This window comes from Pristiophorus japonicus, chromosome 26 (assembly GCF_044704955.1).
Source record: "Pristiophorus japonicus isolate sPriJap1 chromosome 26, sPriJap1.hap1, whole genome shotgun sequence".
Classification (NCBI taxonomy): Eukaryota; Metazoa; Chordata; class Chondrichthyes; family Pristiophoridae; genus Pristiophorus; species Pristiophorus japonicus.
The window spans coordinates 7,239,382-7,261,224 of NC_092002.1; the positions used below are offsets into that span (position 1 = coordinate 7,239,382).

The 21,843-nt window shown below is 54.2% G+C and overlaps 1 protein-coding gene across 1 annotated transcript in view; it reads right to left on the minus strand.

The window, feature by feature from the left end:
* Positions 1-413: 413 nt before the first annotated feature.
* Positions 414-21,843, minus strand: part of exoc3l2b (exocyst complex component 3-like 2b) — a 57,585-nt gene continuing 36,155 nt past the window's right edge. Inside the window, exons 6-12 of the mRNA XM_070867583.1 lie at positions 20,916-21,016; positions 15,825-15,935; positions 14,999-15,134; positions 11,375-11,497; positions 10,241-10,396; positions 7,358-7,479; positions 414-682 (exon numbers count right to left, since the gene is read on the minus strand). Coding sequence (XP_070723684.1) covers positions 442-682; positions 7,358-7,479; positions 10,241-10,396; positions 11,375-11,497; positions 14,999-15,134; positions 15,825-15,935; positions 20,916-21,016 — 990 coding nt within the window. The 3' untranslated portion in view covers positions 414-441. The remainder of the gene's footprint in view (positions 683-7,357; positions 7,480-10,240; positions 10,397-11,374; positions 11,498-14,998; positions 15,135-15,824; positions 15,936-20,915; positions 21,017-21,843) is intronic.

The following is a 21,843-nucleotide window of genomic DNA, read 5'->3' on the forward strand; positions in this document are numbered from 1 at the left end:
GACGTCCGGTCGTCGTGAAGGGCGCTACAGAAATGCAAGTCTTTCCTGTCAATTAGTGCCACTTTCGATACAAGCCAATCGCCCGGGCTGGATTTCAAAACGGGAGCCAGAAGTTGGGGGAACAGTGTCTGACTCCCCGGATTGTGAGACGGTTTTGCTCCCAACGTCTAGACGCCACCTTTAAGGGGAGGAGGGGAAGGGGGGGGGGGAACCGTTTGAGGGTACGTCTCGGAGGGGGTCTCCTGCTAACTCTGGGTGAGCCTTGCGATCTCGGTCGAGTGCATGCCTTAATTCGGTGGGCTTCAGCCGCTGAATATTACCGCGATCTCACTCTTCCTGTTCACGGGGGTGGGGGGGGGGGGGGCTGATGGGGGGCCTCCGTCACCCCGCCCGCCCCCCCCCCCCCCTGCCCCGCCCCACCCCCACCGCCTCCGCCGGTGGTCACCGGGCGCAAATGCTGCGGCGGCGGAACACGGAGAAGCAGCCAGCGGTGCAGCTCGCGTCGAGGTTGACGCACCACATTTCCGCCAGGACGTCAATCTCGGCGAACAGCGCTCTGTCGCGGGAGGGGCCCTGGCTGCTCTCGCCCCCGTCAAAGTCCTGCAGCGTCTCCAAGATGTTCTGCCGGTTGGCTTGACTGACGTCTCCTCTCACGTTCAGCACGGCAGCGATGTGCTTCTTGCTGTGGGGTGGGGGGGCAAACGGAGAAAGAAAGTTAGCGATTTATTCTTTGACTTCTGTCACCCCCCCCCCCCCCCTCCCTTTCCCCCACTCCCGCTCCCAGAGACCGGGAGATGGTACTATGGGTGTCGCCAGTGGCTCAGTTCAGTGCTCTCCTGAGTCAGAAGGTTCAAGTCAACGATAAGGGAGTCGCGGGTTATGGGGAGCGGGCGGGGAAGTGGAGTTGAGGCCAAGGTCAGATCAGCCACGATCTTATTGAATGGCGGAGCAGGCTCGAGGGGCCGAATCCGGCTCCGATTTCTCATGTAAGTCCTGCTCCAGGGACCTAAGCACGTAAACCAGGCCGACACTCCCAGCGCAGTACTGAGGGTGTTATGTACGCAATAAAGGTTCACACTGAGTACTGTTTAACTAAACAAGGTACAACCTTGCTTCTGCTTTATTTTGGCCCAAAGCGCCTGACTCACAAAATGGCTGGCCTTTTATACCAGAGCAGCACTATGTGCGCGCTGCTCAGTGGCCTCCAACAATGAGGCCACCTGCTGGCTACAAACAGCATCTACATACATGACAGACGGAGCGCCGCATTGTCGGAGGGGCAGTACTGAGGGAGTGCTGCACTGTTGGAGGGGCAGTACTGAGGGAGCGCCGCATTGTCGGAGGGGCAGTACTGAGGGAGTGCTGCACTGTTGGAGGGGCAGTACTGAGGGAGTGCTGCACTGTTGGAGGGGCAGTACTGAGGGAGCGCCGCACTGTCGGAGGGGCAGTACTGAGGGAGTGCTGCACTGTTGGAGGGGCAGTACTGAGGGAGTGCTGCACTGTTGGAGGGGCAGTACTGAGGGAGCGCCGCACTGTCGGAGGGGCAGTACTGAGGGAGTGCTGCACTGTTGGAGGGGCAGTACTGAGGGAGCGCCGCACTGTCGGAGGGGCAGTACTGAGGGAGTGCCGCACTGTTGGAAGGGCGGTACTGAGGGAGCGCCGCACTGTCGGAGGGGCATACTGAAGGAACACCACACAGTCGAAGGGGCAGTACTGAGGGAGCGCCGCACTGTCGGAGGGGCAGTGCTGAGGGAGCGCCGCACTGTCGGAGGGGCAGTACTGAGGGAGCGCCGCACTGTCGGAGGGGCAGTGCTGAGGGAGCGCCGCACTGTCGGAGGGGCAGTACTGAGGGAGCGCCGCACTGTCGGAGGGGCAGTGCTGAGGGAGCGCCGCACTGTCGGAGGGGCAGTACTGAGGGAGCGCCGCACTGTCGGAGGGGCAGTACTGAAGGAGCGCCGCACTGTCGGAGGGGCAGTGCTGAGGGAGCGCCGCACTGTCGGAGGGGCAGTGCTGAGGGAGCGCCGCACTGTCGGAGGGGCAGTGATGAGGGAGCGCCGCACTGTCGGAGGGGCAGTGCTGAGGGAGCGCCGCACTGTCAGAGGGGCAGTGCTGAGGGAGCGCCGCACTGTCGGAGGGGCAGTACTGAGGGAGCGCCGCACTGTCGGAGGGGCAGTACTGAGGGAGCGCCGCACTGTCGGAGAAGCCGTCCTTCGGATGAGACGTTAAACCGAGGTCCTGTCTCAGGTGGCTGTAAAAGATCCCACGGCACTATTTCGAAGAAGAGCAGGGGAGTTCTCCCCGGTGTCTTGGGGCCAATATTTATCCCTCAACCAACATCACTAAAACAGATGATCTGGTCATTATCACATTGCTGTTTGTGGGAGCTTGCTGTGCACAAATTGGCTGCTGCGTTTCCCACATTATACATTGGAATGTATACAAGGTAGTTTTCTGGATCAGTATATTGAGGAACCAACTAGGGAGCAGGCTATTTTGAGGGCGCAGAAAAGATTTACGAGAATGGTCCCAGGGATGAGGGACTTCAGTGACGGGGAGAGACTGGAGAAGCTGGGGTTGTTCTCCTTGGAGCAGAGAAGGTTGAGAGGAGATTTGATCGAGGTGTTCAAAATCATGAGGGGTCTGGACAGAGTAGATCGAGAGAAACTGTTCCCATTGGTGGAAGGGTCGAGAACCAGAGGGACACAGATTTAAGGCGATTGACAGAAGAACCAAAGGCGACACGAGGAAAAACATTTTTACGCAGCGAGTGGTTAGGATCTGGAATGCGCTGCCTGAGAGGGCGGTGGAGGCAGACTCAATCGCGGCTTTCAAAAGGGAGTTGGATAAGTACCTGAAGAAAAACAATTTCAGGGCTCTGGGGAAAGGGCGGGGGAGTGGGTCTGGCTGAGGTGCTCTTGCAGAGAGCCGGCACGGGCTCAACGGGCCGAATGGCCTCCTTCTGTGCTGTAACCATTCGATGATTCTGTGCTATGATTACAACAGTGATTACACTTCAAATGGTACTTCATTGGCTGTAAAGCGCTTTGGGACATCCTGAGGTCGTGAAAGGTGCTATATAAATGCAAGTTCTATATAAATGCTGTGTGTATTATTTGGCAGGTAAGCCATTTACGTCTGACTGCCCACCTTTATGTCAACTTGCAAGCGAGTGTGTTTAATTATAAAATGAGTCTGTTTAACGTTAGTGTACCAAAGAGTGAATGCCAATGTCTGTCTATCTCCTCAGCTTAGTCATCTAATGGGAAAGTTGACGATTTATTTCCCGATCTGACCTCCTGCCTTTAGACTAAACATAGTTTTTAATTAACGGTTTCCGTAACTGCTGGATTGGTCTCCTAACATCACACTCGCGAGGAACCTCCCATGATCCTTCTGAACCTCTAGACTTGACTATTCCAACGCACTCCTGGCCGGCCTCCCATGTTCCACCCGACGTAAACTAGAGGTGATCCAAAACTCGGTCCTAACTCGCACCAAGTCCCGCTCACCCATCACCCCCTGTGCTCGCTGCCCCCGTGTCCTAACTCGCACCAAGTCCCGCTCACCCATCACCCCCTGTGCTCGCTGCCCTGTGTCCAACTCTCACCGAGTCCCGCTCACCCATCACCCCCTGTGCTCACTGACCCGTGTCCTAACTCACACCGAGTCCCGCTCACCCATCACCCCCTGTGTTCACTGACCCGTGTCCTAACTCGCACCGAGTCCCGCTCACCCATCACCCCCTGTGCTTGTTGACCCCGTGTCCTAACTCGCACCGAGTCCCGCTGACCCATCACCCCCTGTGCTTGTTGACCCGTGTCCTAACTCGCACCGAGTCCCGCTCACCCACCACCCCCTGTGTTCACTGACCCGTGTCCTAACTCGCACCGAGTCCCATTCACCCATCACCCCCTGTGCTCGCCAACTTACATTGGCTCCCGGTCTGGCAACGCCTCAATTTCAAACAGAGAAATACAAGGTGGTGGTGGTGTTGTTGTTGTGACTGGACGCTCTGTGTCACCGTGGAGCAAACGAGCATTGGAGACAAAGAGCTTTATTTGTGTGTCTTGACAATTTTCGTTGTCTGTTTGTGGGAGTTTGCCGTGCGCAAGGCTATAGTCAGACAGAGAGAGGTGAGGGGGAGAGAGAGAGAGAGGTGTCAGAGAGAGAGAGGGAGGGAGGGTGAGAGAGGGAGGGAGAGAGAGAGAGGGTGAGAGGGAGGGTGAAGGAGAGGTGAAGGAGAGGTGAGAGAGAGAGAGAGAGAGAGAGAGGGAGGGAGGGTGAGAGAGCAGGTGAGTGAGAGAGCGGGTGAGTGAGAGAGCGGGTGAGAGAGAGAGAGGGGAGAGAGAGGGTGAGAGAGAGAGAGAGTGAGAGAGAGAGGGTGAGAGAGAGAGGGTGAGTGAGCGAGAGGAGAGGGTGAGAGAGAGGCGAGAGAGAGAGGGAGATGAGAGAGAGAGAGAGATGAGAGAGAGAGGGTGAGAGAGAGAGGGAGGGAGGGTGAGAGAGCAGGTGAGTGAGAGAGCGGGTGAGAGAGAGAGAGGGTGAGTGAGAGAGAGGGTGAGTGAGAGAGAGGGTGAGAGAGAGAGAGGGTGAGTGAGAGAGAGGGTGAGAGAGAGAGAGGGTGAGAGAGAGAGAGGAGTGTGAGAGAGGAGAGGATGAGAGAGAGGAGAGGGTGAGAGAGAGAGGGTGAGAGAGAGAGGGTGAGAGAGAGAGGGAGAGAGAGAGGAGAGGGTGAGAGAGAGAGAGGGTGAGTGAGAGAGAGGGTGAGAGAGAGAGAGGGTGAGAGAGAGAGAGAGGAGTGTGAGAGAGAGTGAGAGAGAGAGGGTGAGAGAGAGGGTGAGAGAGAGAGGGTGAGAGAGAGGAGAGGGTGAGAGAGAGGCGAGAGAGAGAGGGAGATGAGAGAGAGAGAGAGAGAGGTAAGAGAGAGAGAGAGATAGGGAGAGAGAGTGAGAAAGCTCCCACAGACAGCAATGTGATAATGATCAGGATCATCTGTTTTCTGAAGTTGGTTGATGTAAAAGATCCCACGGCTAGCATTTCGAAGAAGAGCAGGGGCTTTCTCCCTGGTGTCCTGGCCCAATAGTTACCCCTCGACCCCTCAGCCAACATCACTAAATCAGATGATCTGGGTCATTATCACATTGCTGTTTGTGGGAGCTTGCTGTGCGCAAATCGGGCTGCCGCGTTTCCCACATTTATGGGCTCCAGTAAAGCACGTCGGGTGGTTGTGAAAGGCGCCGTATAAATGCAAATCCTTTCTTTCACTGGCACCGACCGCGCTCTGTGTTCCTTCCTCCCGAGCGTCTGTTGTTGGTTGGCATGATCCCGGCGGGCGAGTGTCGTCAGCCTGCTCGACCGTGGGGGGGGGGGGGGGGCGTGGCTGACGCCAACCCCGTCCTCAGCATCCCTGGGGGGGGGGGGGTTCAGAAAAACCCGCCACGGTTCTTGCTCCCGATCACCGCGCGGTGTCCACGGCGGAAACTGCGTCCGCGCGCGCGGAAATCGAGCGTGGAAGGGGGGGGGGGGGGGGGGGCGGGATCCGACGCGCCCCGCGACGCCTCCCACGGCCGAACAGCCCCGCGCTCTCGCCGCGGGGAGCCGCACCGAGCGCGAGGCGGCGTCCTTCAGTGGCGGAAGGAAGCGATCAGGCTCCAGTTCAGTTCTAAAATAAACCCCCCCCCTCTCCCCCACCCCCCCGCACCCTCCCCCCAAACCCCGAGGAATGCCTCCCACGCAGAAGATGAGCTTTGTTTTCCCCTCACGCACCGATTCATTTTTGACGTGGCGATGGCACCCAACGCGGCCAGTGGGGCAGGAAGGGCTGCTGATTTCACTTCCTGTGCACAGCCCCTTGCCAGCACCCCGCTTCCTGCTGAGCTATAAGTAGGATTCCAAACCAAACAGGAAATGGACGCCTGTCACAGTCCAGCGCCACTCGTCAGGATGTCGAGCAGTCGGGGAAAAAGATCAGGGAAAAACAACAAAATAAAAACTAAAAACCCGTCAATTGATAGCACGAGGCCGAGACCCCTCCCTCGCTGACGCACTGTCGCGATGCCAAGAACATCTCAGTCGGAATGGCAGGGATATTTTTGTTGAGATATTTTTTCACATTCCTTGGCGTCGGGCTCCCGAACACTCTTGGGAGTTTGCTAAAGTTCAGGAAGATCTTGTTGGCTTGAAGCGTTTCCCATTGTTTGCACATTGCAACAGGCAAGCGGAAGGATTTAAACTAAGAATACCGGAATCAGGAGCAGGAGTAGAGCCATTTGGCCGCTCCAGCCTGCTCCCGCCACTCATTGGCTGATCATCGACCTCAAACTCATCATCATCACCGTCACAGGCAGTCCCTCGGAATCGAGGAAGACTTGCTTCCACTCTTAAAATAGGTCCTTAAAACAGTCCAATACGAGAGCCACAGTCCCTGTCACGGGTGGGACAGACAGTGGTTGAGGGAAAGGGGAGGGTGGGACTGGTTTGCCGCACGCTCCTTCCGCTGCCTGCGTTTGGTTTCTGCACGCTCTCGGCGACGAGACTCGAGGTGCTCAGCGCCCTCCCGGATGCACTTCCTCCACTTAGGGCGGACTGGTCTTTGGCCAGGGGCTCCCAGGTGTCGGTGGGGATGTTGCACTTTATCAGGGAGGCTTTGAGGGTGGTCCCTTGTAACGTTTCCTCTGCCCCACCTTTGGCTCGTTTGCCGTGAAGGAGCTCCGAGTAGAGCGCTGGCTTTGGGGAGTCTCGTGTCTGGCACGCGGACAATGTGGCCCTGCCCAGCGGAGCTGGTCGAGTGTGGTCACAGAACAAGGGGTACGATGGCATAGTGGTTATGTCACTGGACTAGTAATCCCGCGGCCTGGACTAATGATCCAGAGGCCGGAGTTCAAATCCCACCACGGCAGCTGGGGAATTTAAATTCTGTTAATTAAATAAATCTGGAATTAAAAAGCTCGTGTCAGTAATGGTGACCATGAAACTACCGGATTGTTGTAAAAACCCATCAGGTTCACTAATGTCCCTTTAGGGAAGGAAATCTGCTGCCCTTACCCGGTCTGGCCGGTATGTGACTCCTGACCCACAGCGATGTGGTTGACTCTTAACTGCCCCTCTGAAATGGCCCAGCGAGACACCCAGTTGTCCCAAACCGCTCCGATAAAGTCAGCGCTGTGGGAGCACCTTCACCACACGGACTGCAGCGGTTCAAGAAGGCGGCTCACCACCACCTTCTCGAGGGGCAATTAGGGACGGGCAATAAATGCCAGCGACGCCCACATCCCAGGAACGAATTAATAGAAATTAAACAAAAGGGGGAACTTGAACAGGCAAAAGAGCTGGCGAAGAAAAGAGGGTTTAATTTTACCGGACATCGGGGTAACTTCCCACCATGACACCAACTTCCATCTGGATGGAGGAGGTCTCCTTCAATTTGATGATCTCTGCCAGGTGATCGATCGCAGGATCCAGCCAGGACATTGTGGAGTCCTGGGGAAAGGAACAGCAGCAATTAGTGCTGGGTATCTACCATAGGGCACACCCTGGCCATGTGGTTTCCAGTCTCGGGCGGTTTCGTCCAGGGTCTGATCATGGCTAAAAGCGGCCACCTGTTACTGTCACATAGGCCTTTGTTACCTCCAGACTTGACTATTCCAACGCATTCCTGGCCGGCCTCCCACGTTTCTACCCGACATAAACTTGAGGTGATCCAAAACTTGGTTGCCCCGTGTCTTAACTCGCACCGAGTCCCGCTCACCCATCAACCCCTGTGCTCGCTGACCCTGTGTCCTAACTCGCACCGAGTCCCGCTCACCCATCACCCCCTGTGCTCGCTGACCCCGTGTCCTAACTCGCACCGAGTCCCGCTCACCCATCACCCCCTGTGCTCGCTGACCCCGTGTCCTAACTCGCACCCAGTCCCGCTCACCCATCACCCCCTGTGCTCGCTGACCCCGTGTCCTAACTCGCACCCAGTCCCGCTCACCCATCACCCCCTGTGCTCGCTGACCCCGTGTCCTAACTCGCACCGAGTCCCGCTCACCCATCACCCCCTGTGCTCGCTGACCCCGTGTCCTAACTCACACTCAGTCCCGCTCACCCATCACCCCCTGTGCTCGCTGACCCCGTGTCCTAACTCACACTCAGTCCCGCTCACCCATCACCACCCCTGTGCTCGCTGACCTACTTTGGCTCCCGGTTAAGCAATGCCTTGATTTCCAAATTCTCATCCTTGTTCACAAATCCCTCCATGGCCCTCGCCCCCTCCCTATCTCTGTAATCTCCTCCAACCCCCCGAGATGTCTGCGCTCCTCTAATTCTGCCCTCTTGAGCATCCCTGATTATAATCGCTCAACCATCGGTGGCCGTGCCTTCTGTTGCCTGGGCCCCAAGCTCTGGAACTCCCTCCCTAAACCTCTCTACCGCTCTTTCCTCCTTCAAGACGCTCCTTAAAACCGACCTCTTTGACCAAGCTTTTGGTCACCTGCCCTAATTTCTCCTTAGGTGGCTCGGTGTCAAATTTTTTTTGTTTTATTCTCCTATGAAGCTCCTTGGGACATTTCACTGCGTTAAAGGCGTTATATAAATGCAATTTGTTGGTGTGAAGGCACAGCCTCATTCACCCCATTCGTATCCTCTTTCCCCCCCCCACCACTTCTAATACATTTTTCTCGTCTTTTAACATTAGAAATAGGAGCAGGAGTTGGCCATTCGGCCCCTTGAACCTGCTCCACCATTCAATGAGATCATGGTTAATCTTCTACCTTAACTCCACTTTCTCGCTCGATCCCCATATTCCTTGATTCCCTTAATATCCAAAAATCTATTGATCTCCGTCTTGAAAATACTCAACGACTGAGCCTCCACAGCCCTCTGGGGCAGAGAATTCCAAAGATTCACCACCCTCTGAGTGAAGAAATTTCTCCTCATCTCAGTCCTAAATGGCCGACCCCTTATCCTGAGACTGTGTGACCCAATATCTCTTTGTCTCCATCTCTCTGTCAGAACTGATAGGGTAGATAGAGAGGGGCTATTTCCGCTGGTTGGGGAGTCTAGGACTAGGCCCGAGGGGCTGAATGGCTTCTGCTCCGATGTTCCGATGTCTGTCTCTCTCTGTCTGTCGCTCTGTGTTGTCACCAAATGCCTTTTGGTTACAATCCTTGAAGAGCGAAAATGTAGGAGACAGCAATGGAGGCATAAATATCCCAGCACTCATAGCAGTTGTGAAAAGCCCCTGTTAGGACAAGTGGGACTAGAGGTTTATTCATAAAGCAAAGGCGCGTGTGTCTATTCAATGTCAAGCGGTTTATTACTATAATAACTGAGATTTATTCCCGATGTTAGAGTTTCGAGGGATCTTGTATCAGCTGAAAATTAACCATCACAACACAAGTCCTGAAATTGTCCCGATCCCATTCACCCTCGCACTATCCTGTCCACATCTCCCCCACAGATCTGGCTACTGCCCCACTCTCCATCGCACCTAATGTCCCGCTTCACTACCCCCTCTCCATAACCCGCAGTCCCCCTCCCCCCATTACCCCACTTCCCACTGCCCCACTACCCCCCACTGCCCCTCCCCCCCATTCCCCCCCTCCCCCTCCCCCCACTTACCCACTCACCCCCACTCCCCCTCCCCCCATTCCCCCTCCCCCCACACACCACTCAGCCCTCCCCCCCCACTCCCCCTCCCTCCACTTACCCACTCACTCCCACTCCCCCTCCCCCCACACTCCCCTCCCCCCACTTCCCCCTCTACCCCCTTCCCCTCCCCCATTCCCACTCCCCCCACTGCCCCTCCCCCCATTCCCCCTCCCCCCACACACCACTCAGCCCTCCCCCCACTCCCCTCCCCCCACTTACCCACTCCCCCCCACCCCACACTCCCCTCCCCCCTCCCCCTCCCCCCACTTCCCCCCATTCCCCCTCCCCCCCTCTACCCCCTTCCCCTCCCCCATTCCCACTCCCCCCACTGCCCCTCCCCCGCTCCTCCACTTGCCCCCCCCACCGCCCCACTCCCCCTCCCCCCACTCCCCCTGCCCCACTCCCCACCACTGCCCCACTCCCCCCACACCCCTCCCCCTCCCCCCCCACTCCCCCATTCCCACTCACCCCACTGCCCCTCCCCCCACTCCCCCCCCCACTCCCCCTCCCCCCCCCACTCCCCCTCCCCCCACACCCTGGAAGCTCCAGACACAGCTAGCCGCCCCAGTTGAGCCTCGACATCGCCGTGAACAAACAGTGAACTCACCAGACTTTTGAAGAGCTCCTTGAGCTGTGTGGACTCCTCGCTCAGCCGGCCAGCCACCTTGGTGCGCATCTCCGCCGAGCTGCAGGTGATCCGAACCTGGAGCACCGCTGTCAGGTACCCGGTCACCACCCGCACGTGAATGTTGTTCACCAGGACCTGGGGGAAAGACACGTGTGTTGCTTTTAATCTGACCTAAGTTGATGTGCGGAGGGTTCAAATCCTCGCAGGGTCACACGTCCTTTCGTTAAAGGAGTAAATGTGTATCGCATCTTAGGGTGTGGGGGAGGGGGGGGGCAAGAGAACAGGGGGTTGTAGGGACTGTACACCAGGGGGCTGTACACCGAAGTTCTGTACACCGGGTGGGCTGTATACCAGGGGGCTGTACACCGGGTGGACTGTATACCAGGGGGCTGTATACCAGGGGGCTGTACACCAAGGGGCTGTACACCAGGGGGGCTGTATACCAGGGGGCTGTATACCAGGGGGCTGTACACCGTGAGACTGACAAGTGGTCCTTCTTCATGTAACTTAATGGCAAGCGATCAGGAGCAGGAACCCTGGCTGATTTCCTCTTCCCGAATCCAGCCATTTGCAGGTCAAAGGGAACAAGAAATTAAAGACTTGCATTTAAATCGCGCCTTTCATGACCTCAGGATGTCCCAAAGCGCTTTACAGCCAATGAAGTACTTTTGGAGTGAGGTCACTGTTGCAATATGGGAAACGTGGCAGCCAATTTGCGCACAGCAAGCTCCCACAAACAGCAATGTGATAATGACCCAGATAATCTGTTTTTTGTGATGTTGATTGAGGGATAAATATTGGCCCCAGGACACCGGGGAGAACTCCCCCCTGCTCTTCTTCGAAATAGTGGCCATGGGATCTTTTACATCAACAAGAGAGAGCAGACGGGGCCTCGGTTTAACGTCTCATCCGAAAGACGGCCCCTCCGACAGTGCGGCGCTCCCTCAGCACTGCACTGGGAGTGTCAGCCTGGAATTTTGTGCTCAAGTCCCTGGAGTGGGACTTGAACCCACGACCTTCTGACTCCGAGGCGAGGGTGCTGCCCACTGAGCCACGGCTGACACCGGACGAGGTTTAGGATGCAGGTCGAGGAACAGGGGCAGGTTACCCTACCTGGTAGGGTGGAGATTTCATTTTGCGGAACTGGTTGAAATATTGCTGGATGGTGCTGACGACGCTTTCAAAACTCTCTTTGCTTTGGAGCCATTTCTTCTTCAGCAGCTTTGAAAAGCTTGGCTGGAAGAGAAACCCGCAGACATGGGAATAAGGTTAGGAAACAAATCCAAGCACATAACAACATAAGAAATAGGAGCAGGAGTCGGCCATACGGCCCCTCGAGCCTGCTCCGCCATTTAATACGACCATGGCTGATCCGATCATGGACTCAGCTCCACTTCCCCGCCCGCTCCCCTTATTCCCTTATTGTTTAAGAAACTGTCTATTTCTGTCTTAAATATATTCAATGTCCCAGCTTCCACAGCTCTCTGAGGCAGCGAATTCCACAGATTTACAACCCTCTGAGAGAAGAAATTTCTCCTCATCTCAGTTTTAAATGGGCAGCCCCTTATTCTAAGATCATGCCCCCTCGTTCTAGTCTCCCCCCATCAGTAGAAACATCCTCTCTGCATCCACCTTGTCAAGCCCCCTCATAATCTTATACGTTTCGATAAGATCACCTCTCATTCTTCTGAATTCCAATAAGTAGAGGCCCAACCTCCTCAACCTTTCCTCATAAGTCAACCCCCCTCATCCCCGGAATCAACCTGGTGAACCTTCTCTGAACTGCCTCCAAAGCAAGTATATCCTTTCGTAAATATGGAAACCAAAACTGCACGCAGTATTCCAGGTGTGGCCTCACCAATACCCTGTATAACTGTAGCAAGACTTCCCTGCTTTTATACTCCATCCCCTTTGCAATAAAGGTCTTCCTGATCACTTGCTGTACCTGCATTTTCTTTTGTGTTTCATGCACAGGTACCCCAAGGTCCCGCTGTACTGCGGCACTTTGCAATCTTTCTCCATTTAAAAAATAACTTGCTCTTTGATTTTTTTTCTGCCAAAGTGCGTCGTGACCTCGCACTTTCCAACATTCTACTCCACCTGCCAAATTTTTGCCCACTCACTTAGCCTGTCTATGTCCTTTGGTGGAGTGGGAGGGTGGGGGCGGTTTAGTGTCTCCCCGCCTCAGAAATACTGACCGGATCATCAGTCCTCTCAGGATCAGGCAATCGGTTCATTATTTGATTTCTTTCACATTCTCTCCCGAGAGGCACCACCTCCTTGTATCTCACCCAAGAGGTCATTGTTCACATCTGACCTTCGACCCTGGGCTCAACCCATGTCCACACCTGCCCCCACTGTAATGTATTTGCTTCATGGGTTCTTTGCTTAAGAATCCATAGCAGCACATTGCTTTAAGAACCAGTTGGTTTATTAACAAAGGTTTAACAAATCACACTACACATTAACAGTTCAGCCACTAGGCTCACAACCACCTGCCCCATCGTGGATCCCCCGAACCCAACTGGCTGGGGTTTTATTCAGTCGTGTGAACATCACGTGACTGGCTAAGCCATTCACAATTCAACAGCTCTACAACTATTTTAAGTAGGACATTAATCAAGTGCCCCCTGATTAAGGGGGGCACTAAAACCGACAAACTTAAACAAATTAAACTTTAGACAGTAAACTTGAATCAAATTAAAATTTGGTTGCCGGGGGTGATGAGGCACTCCAGTCCCTCCGGCGCCCACCTCTCGCGGAAGGCCGCGAGCGTACCGGTAGCACTGCGTGCTCCATCTCCCGGGACGCCCTGGCTCGGATGTAACTGCGGAAGAGAGGCAGGCAGTCGGGCTGAACGACCCCCTCGACCGCCCGCTGCCTGGACCGGCTGATGGCCCCCTTGGCAAGGCCCAGGAGCAGTCCTACGAGGAGGCCTTCCGACCTGCCTGCTTCAACAGCTCTACAAAACCTCTGAGCATGCTCACAGGTGCATATCTTACACCCACTATCCGGCAGGATGTCGCAGTCACGCACAGGAGCGGGGGGACCCAGATTGACGTTCTCGTTTCTCTCAACCCTGGGGGCCAATTGTAGCGCTCCCGAGCTGTTACCCCAGCTGAGATCTGCTATCAGCAGAGACTGGGGACAGAACACCGGGACCTCATGGTCTATTTGTCTCAGTAACGCATGGGCTCTCCGGAGACCTCCTTTTGTCAAGTTGGGCCTTGGCCTGGAGGGTGTTGCATGGGGCAGTCCCGTGACATAAGATTTTAAGTCCTTACCTAAGGAAGGATACACTTGCCATAGAGGGAGTGCAACAAAGGTTCACAAGACTGATTCCTGGGATGGGGGGATTGTCCTATGAGGAGAGATTGAGTAGACTAGGCCTATATTCTCCAGAGTTCAGAAGAATGAGAGGTGATCTCATTAAAACATACAAAATTCTTACAGGGCTTGACAGGGTAGATGCAGGGAGGATGTTTCCCCCCGGGCTGGGGAGCCTAGAACCAGGGGTCACAGTCTCAGAATAAGGGGTCGGCCATTTAGGACAGAGATGAGGAGAAACGTCTTCACTCAGAGGGTGGTGAATCTTTGGAATTCTCTGCCCCAGAGGGCTGTGGAGGCTCAGTCGTTGAGTATATTCAAGACAGAGATCGATAGATTTTTGGATATTAAGGGAATCAAGGGATATGGGATTGGGCGGGGTAGTGGAGTTGAGGTCGAAGATCAGCCATGATCCCATTGAATGGCGGAGCGGGCTCGAGGGGCCGAATGGCCAACTCCTGCTCCTAACTCTTATGTTGTCAGTCGGTTCACGGACTCCCGGGCCGCCTGCAATTTCTGCGGTCTGGAGGAGTCCGTGTCCACGTGTATGTTCAGTGTGTGAGGTTGCAGCCCCTCTTCCATTATTTGAAGGGGCTGCTCCTCAAATTCTGGCTGCATTTCAGTCCCACGCTCCTGATCTTTGGGCACCCTGTGCGGAGGGGAGCGGGCCAGTCGGAAGGCCTCCTCGTGGGACTGCTCCTGGGCCTGGCCAAGGGGGCCATCAGCCGGTCCAGGCAGCGGGCGGTCGAGGGGGTCGTTCAGCCCGACTGCCTGCCTCTCTTCCGCGGCTACATCCGGGCCAGGGTGTCCCTGGAGATGGAGCACGCGGCGTCCACCGGTACGCTCGCGGCCTTCCGCGAGAGGTGGGCGCCGGAGGGACTGGAGTGCATGATCACCCCTCCCCCCACCCCCCTCCCCCCCCGGAAAGAGAATTCTGATTTAATTTGTTATGTTTCCTTCAGGTACTTGTCCAATTCCCTTCAATTGCGGCTTCCAAAAGGGAGTTGGATACGTACCTGAAGGGGGAAAAAAAATTGCCGGGCTACGGGGAAAGGGCGGGGGGAGTGGGACTGGCTGAGGTGAGCTACCTTGGGCTGGAGGGGCTGAATGGCCTCTTTCTGTGCTGTAACCATTCTATGATTTTACGTTAGTTTTATTGGTTGTGTCCCTTTAAAGGGTGGGCGGGGGGTCGGGGGGGCTGGTGGAGAACAGGACTCTGCTTCCATTTTATTGGTGATTGCACCAGCCACCAATTCGGGTTTAACTCGAACTGAGGTTGCACATGACTCCCGACCAGAATCTTGATGCCAAGGTGTGGTTGGTGGCCCCCCCCACAATAACGCAGCTTGGGTGGCCAACCCTTCGCCCGAAAGCCCGACAACAGATCAAAGACAGACATGGTCCACGCACCTTCAGTTCATCAAAAAGCCTCTCCATTAGGAGCCTGTTGCCTCCTCTCACCACTTTGTCCAGAGAAGCCGTCGCTTTCTTCTTCATCTCTTCGCCGTCGGTTGAGACTTTCTGCGTCAGCCGTTCGATGTAGTCCCTGAAAAAGCCATGGCGGAGGGAGTGAGTGAGGAGGCTGAGTGCAGTGATGACCAGGAGCGGCAGAGCTAGAGATTTAATCATCGGATTACCTCGGTCAGACTCCAGCCTGTAACTACTCCTGGGTATTTGTTATTCTACATCTGTATATTGCAGAGTTACTCCCCTGTGCATACGGTACAGTAATGCCCTGTGTATATTGTACAGTAATTGCCCTTAGTATATTGTAGAGTAACTATCCTGTGTATATTGTACAGTAACTGCCCTGTGTATATTGTATAGTAACTGCCCTGTGTATATTGTACAGTAATTGCTCTTAGTATATTGTAGAGTAACTATCCCATGTATATTGTACAGTAACTGCCTCGTGTATATTGTACAGTAATTGCTCTCTGTATATTGTAGAATAATTATACCATGTATATAGTAGAGTAACTATCCCATGTATATTGTACAGTAACTGCCCCGTGTATACTGTACAGTAACTGCCTCATGTATATTGTACAGAGTACACAGTCTGGTGTATATGATAGAGAGTGCACAGTCTAGTGTATATGATACAGAGTGCATGGTCTGGTGTATATGATACAGAGTGCACGGGGTCTGGTGTATATGATACAGAGTACACAGTCAGGTGTATATTGTACAGTGTACACGGTCTGGTGTATATTAAGTGAAGATGTGGCGTTACCTGAATGCAGGGCAGCAATTCACCACCGCGATCGTTTGCGGAACGAGCCATTCTGTGCTGGCTGTGTTTTCAGAGCATCGCTCATAAAACCCTTGCGCACTCGTCTGGAAACTGTAAAACAAGAGACAGTGAGATCAGCCCTGGCTCCAAGTCCTCCAAGAGGAGAGCGGAGGGGATTGAGAAGGCAACGAGTGTGGATGGTGGTATCTGAGAACGCGGAGTCCCGTCAACCAGGCACCCAGTATGGATGGGCCACATAGTCCGCATGTTGGACACGAGACTCCCAAAGCAAGCGCTCTCCTCAGAACTCCTACACGGCAAACAAGCCAAAGGTGGGCAGAGGAAACGGTACAAGGACACCCTCAAAGCCTCCCTGATAAACTGACACCTGGGAGTCCCTGGGCCAAAGACCAGTCCGCCCTAAGTGGAGGAAGTGCATCCGGGAGGGCGCTGAGCACCTCGAGTCTCGTCGCCGAGAGCGTGCAGAAACCAAGCGCAGGCAGCGGAAGGAGCGTGCGGCAAACCAGTCCCACCCTCCCCTTCCCTCAACCACTGTCTGTCCCACCTGCGACAGGGACTGTGGCTCTCGTGTTGGACTGTTCAGCCACCTAAGGACTCATTTTAAGAGTGGAAGCAAGTCTTCCTCGATCCCGAGGGACTGCCTATGATGATGATGGTGATAGCTTGATGATGGAGCGCTGTGACAGTGCGATACTGAACTCGAATCATATCTTGTATGGTGTGGGGGCAATCGTTAGAGGTTTTTCAACAACAACCTGAATTTATGTAGCGCCTTTAATGTAGTAAAACGTCCCAAGACGCTTCACAGGAGTGTTATCGGACAAAATTTGACACAGAGCCACATAAGGAGACATTAGGTCAGATGACCAAAAGCTGGGTCAAAGAGGTCGGTTTTAAGGAGCGTCTTAAAGGAGGAGAGAGAGGCGGAGAGGTTTAGGGAGGGAGTTTCAGAGCTTGGGGCCCAGGCAGCTGCAGGCCATGGAAATCGTGGGATGCGCAAGAGGGCAGAATTGGGGGAACGGGGGAGATCTGGGAGGCCCACCTGGGGGCCTCTCGCAAATACCGACGTCTGCTCTGAAACCAACTTGGGGACAAACATTGGTACCTTCCGAAGGAACCCCTGCGAATACTGGCACGCTCCTGCAGACCCCCCCCTTTGTTCTTAGTTGCGAAAGGAGATCTCAGCTAGCCAGGGAAAAAGAAGGTGCGGACACGATGGGCCGAAATGGCCTCCTTCTGCTCTGTAAATTTCTGTGGTGTTTCTAAAACCATGGTGGCCTCACGGGCTTGGTAAAATCCCCAGAACCCCCCCCCCCCCCACCCCACCACCCCCCATGGATGCCAATAGGGACGTCTGGCTTTGTTCAAGGCGCTAGACAAATGTAAGTTGTTGATATTGGAAGAGAATCCCACAGGCGACGGGGCTTAAGGGTTAATGAGCTGCATAGCCAAATGTACTCAATGACCAGACAGAGCAGGAACCATGTCAAAGAACAATTAGTTCCATAACCTGACAGTTCAGGTGCTGTTTGTGTGGCACAACCTGAACAGGTCAAATCTTAAAGGGGAAATGATCAGAAATTAGAATTCACAGAGAAAATGGCAGTGGATTTTCAAGAAAAGAAAGACTTGCATTTATATAGCGCCTTTCAAGACTCTTATGTTTAGAATAACTCCGCAACACTGAGTACTGTAAACTGATGTAACCTTAGTCGCTTTAATAAAACTCCAGAGTGCCAAAGCAGCGTGGCAGACAATGTTTTATACTCCCCTTGCACGAGGTGTGCAGGTGACCCTTGGGCCTCCAACAGGTGCGCCCCCTGGTGGCTCTGTCTGGCCATTGAGTACAGTATAACTTACACAGTTATAATGTTTGCATACATAACACAGACCACCGGACGTCTCAAAGCGCTTTACAGCCAATGAAGTACTTTTCCTCACTGTTGTAATGTGGGAAACGCAGCAGGCAATTTGCGCACAGCAAGCTCCCACAAACAGCAATGTGACAATGACCCAGATCATCTGTTTTTGTTATGCTGATTGAGGGATAAATATTGGGCCCAGGACACCAGGGATAATTCCGCTACTCTTCTTTGAAATTGTGGCCGTGGGATTTTTTACGTCCACCTGAGAGGGCTCATCCGAAAGATGGCACCTCCAACAGTGCAGCACTCCCTCAGTACTGCCCCTCCGACAGTGCAGCACTCCCTCAGTACTGCCCCTCCGACAGTGCGACGCTCCCTCAGCACTGCCCCTCCGACAGTGCGCCGCTCCCTCAGCACTGCACCTCCAACAGTGCAGCGCTCCCTCAGTACGGCCCCTCCGACAGTGCGGCACTCCCTCAGCACTGCCCCTCCGACAGTGCGGCGCTCCCTCAGCACTGCACCTCCAACAGTGCGGCGCTCCCTCAGTACTGCCCCTCCGACGGTGCGGCACTCCCTCAGCGCTGCCCCTCCGACAGTGCGGCGCTCCCTCAGCACTGCCCCTCCGACAGTGCGGCGCTCCCTCAGCACTGCCCCTCCGACAGTGCGGCGCTCCCTCAGCACTGCCCCTCCGACAGTGCGGCGCTCCCTCAGCGCTGCCCCTCCGACAGTGCGGCGCTCCCTCAGCACCGCCCCTCCGACAGTGCGGCGCTCCCTCAGCACTGCCCCTCCGACAGTGCGGCGCTCCCTCAGTACTGCCCCTCCGACGGTGCGGCGCTCCCTCAGTACTGCCCCTCCGACAGTGCGGCGCTCCCTCAGCACTGCCCCTCCGACAGTGCGGCGCTCCCTCAGTACTGCCCCTCCGACAGTGCGGCGCTCCCTCAGCACTGCACTGGGAGTGTCAGCCTAGATTTATGTGCTCAAGTTCCTGGAGTGGGACTCGAACCCACGACCTATCTGACTCAGAGACGAGGGTGCTGCCCACTGAGCCACGGCTGACACAAGGGATGAAGAATGCGAGGTAAGATTTTCTGTGCCCAGCACGTGAAAGTATAAAGTCAGATTTTTGAGCGATAAGGGATTCAAGGTCTATAGGGAGCAGGCAGGGAAGTGGAGCTGAGTCCATGATCAGATCAGCCGTGGGGGGGCTATACAATGGGCTACAGAGACTGTATGCCTGTGTAACCTGGGCCGTTCAGGGGTGATCTCAGAAAGTACATCTTCACGCAAACGCTAGTGGAATCTGGAACTCTCTCCCCCCCATAAAATGCTCTCGAGGCTGGGTGTCAATTGAAAAAGACTAAATTGAGATTGATAGTATTTTGTTAGGCAAGGGTATTAAGGGTTACGGATCCAAGGCGGGTAGAGTGAGTTACGAGACAGATCAGCCATGATCTAATTAAATGGTGGAACAGGCTCAAAGGGCTGAATGGCCTTCTCCTGTTCCTATAAGAACATATGAAATAGGAGCAGGAGTCAGCCATTCGGCCCCTCGAGCCTGCTCCGCCATTCAATGTGATCACGGCTGATCTGATCATGGACTCAGCTCCACTTCCCCGCCCGCTCCCTATAGCCCTTGAATCCTTTATCGCTCAAAAATCTGTCTATCTCCACCTTAAATATATTCAATGCATAGAGTACATGAGTTTGACAGAGGAATAAGAGCTTTCATTGCCTACCAGCAGGTGTCAATATTTTGTCTTGTAACACTCCTGTAAAGCTCCTTGGAACGTTTCACGACTCTAAAGGCGCTATATAAATACACGATGTTGGTGCTGTTAATTGACTGTTGAACTTCCTGGAAGTCATAATGGCATTGATTGATGAGGAAATAAAATGCCAAGTTTGGTTTTAGTTTTAAATAGAGTTAGGGGAAAGTTTGGGGGCGGGGGTGGTGGGGAGCGGTTGCCTCTGGTTTAAGTTATTTGTTAAAAGTGTTGAAATCTTTGCTGGATGAATATTGCCACACGGGGGCGGTTGACAGGGAGATCAGAGAAAGATATCATTCATGCACGAACACCACGACTCGAATTCAGGGACTTCCCTGCTGTGCCCTTGGGCAATGCGGAGCTCGCCACAAGCGAGTGGGAACGGGAGCCCAGAACCAATCAAGAGGCAGATTGGGTGAAGGGCGGGGTTCAGGTATGGGTTCGGAGGTCGGCTGTACTGTCGATGGAAATTCATTGCGATCCTTCAGACCTCACGCCTGTGCACCCGAGCTAATTACACGAAGACTGAAATTCTGCTTCTGTGTCTCCCATTGACGTCTCCCAGGGGTGGGAATGGAGGGGCTCCTTCACCCCGCTCGTAAGCACCCGGCGGCAAAGCGATTAAAATCGGGGATAAGAACATAAGCATTAGAAACGGGAGTAGGCCATTCGGCCCCTCGAGCACTATCCCCATATCCCTTGATTCCCTTAATATCCAAAAATCTATCGATCTCAGCCTTGAATACACTCAACCACTGAGCCTCCACGGCCCTCTGGGGCAGAGAATTCCAAAGATTCACCCCCCTCCGAGTGAAGAAATTCCTCCTCATCTCAGTCCTAAATGGCTGACCCCTTATCCTGAGACTGTGTGACCCCTGGTTCTAGACTCCCCAGCCCAGGGGGGAACATCCTCCCTGCATCTACCCTGTCAAGCCCCTGTAAGAATTTTGTATGTTTGGAGGACAAAATTAGAGGAGTGCAGACATCTTGGGAGGGGTTACGGAGGTAGGGACGGGGGGGGCGAGGGCCATGGAGGGATTTGAAAACGAGGATGAGAATTTTAAAATCGAGGCGTTGCTTGACCGGGAGCCAATGTAGGGTCAGCGAGCGCAGGGGGTGCGTCAAGCTGATTGCTGACATGGCGGAGCGCGATCAAACTGAGATCCCTCTCTTGAGAGCCGATCACTCGAGCCTCCCTCCCCTCCCACTTCATCACGAATGCGATATATTCTTTAGGACGTCGCGAAGCACACTACGCACAAGATGGCGCTGCAGAAAACTTATCATGTGACTTGTCACATCACCCTGTCATGGCATTTGCATCAGTGGGTGCATTACCACAACAGTCCACTAGGCGGAGCAGTCGTCCACTAGATGGCGCTCTACGTGACAGCCACGTGCCTCTTCCTACCCGAACCAGGGAACTTTGGGACGAGTACCTTTGCAGGAAGTCAGCCAGGCTGCGGAGGCAGCAGTCAGCAATTCGAGACCCCAGCTCTTCTGTAATCGCTGCAGAGTTTTCAACGTGTTCTTTCAGGAGCTGAGGACAAGTGACACACATTTTTACATAAACTTTTAAACGGAAATTTCCCCATTAGGGACCCCTTTTACTCAACATATGAACAGAAGAAATCGGAGCAGGACTCGGCCATTCGGCCCCTCGAGCCTGCTCCGCCATTTAATACGATCATGGCTGATCCGATCATGGACTCAGCTCCACTTCCCCGCCCGCTCCCTTATCGGTTAAGAAACTGTCTATCTCTGTCTTAAATGTATTCAATGTCCCGGCTTCCACAGCTCTCTGAGGCAGCAAATTCCACAGATTTACAATCCTCAGAGAAGATATTCCTCCTCATCTCAGTTTTAAATGGGCGGCCCCTTATTCTAAGACCATGCCCCCTAGTTCTAGTCTCCCCCATCAGTGGAAACATCCTCTCTGCATCCACCTTGTCAAGCCCCCTCATAATCTTATACGTTTCGATAAGATCACCTCTCATTCTTCTGAATTCCAATGAGTAGAGGCCCAACCTCCTCAACCTTTCCTCATAAGTCAACCCCCTCATCTCCGGAATCAACCGAGTGAACCTTCTCTGAACTGCCTCCAAAGCAAGTATATCCTTTCGTAAATATGGAAACCAGAACTGCACGCAGTATTCCAGGTGTGGCCTCACCAATACCCTGTATAACTGTGGCAAGACTTCCCTGCTTTTATACTCCATCCCCTTTGCAACAAAGGCCAAGATTCCATTGGCCTTCCTGATCACTTTTAAAGAGGGAGTCTCTCCATCAGGGACTCCCTTTGAAAGAGGGAGTCTTTAAACCAGATGCTAACCCACGCTGATGAAATTAAATTCACCCTTGGGCAGA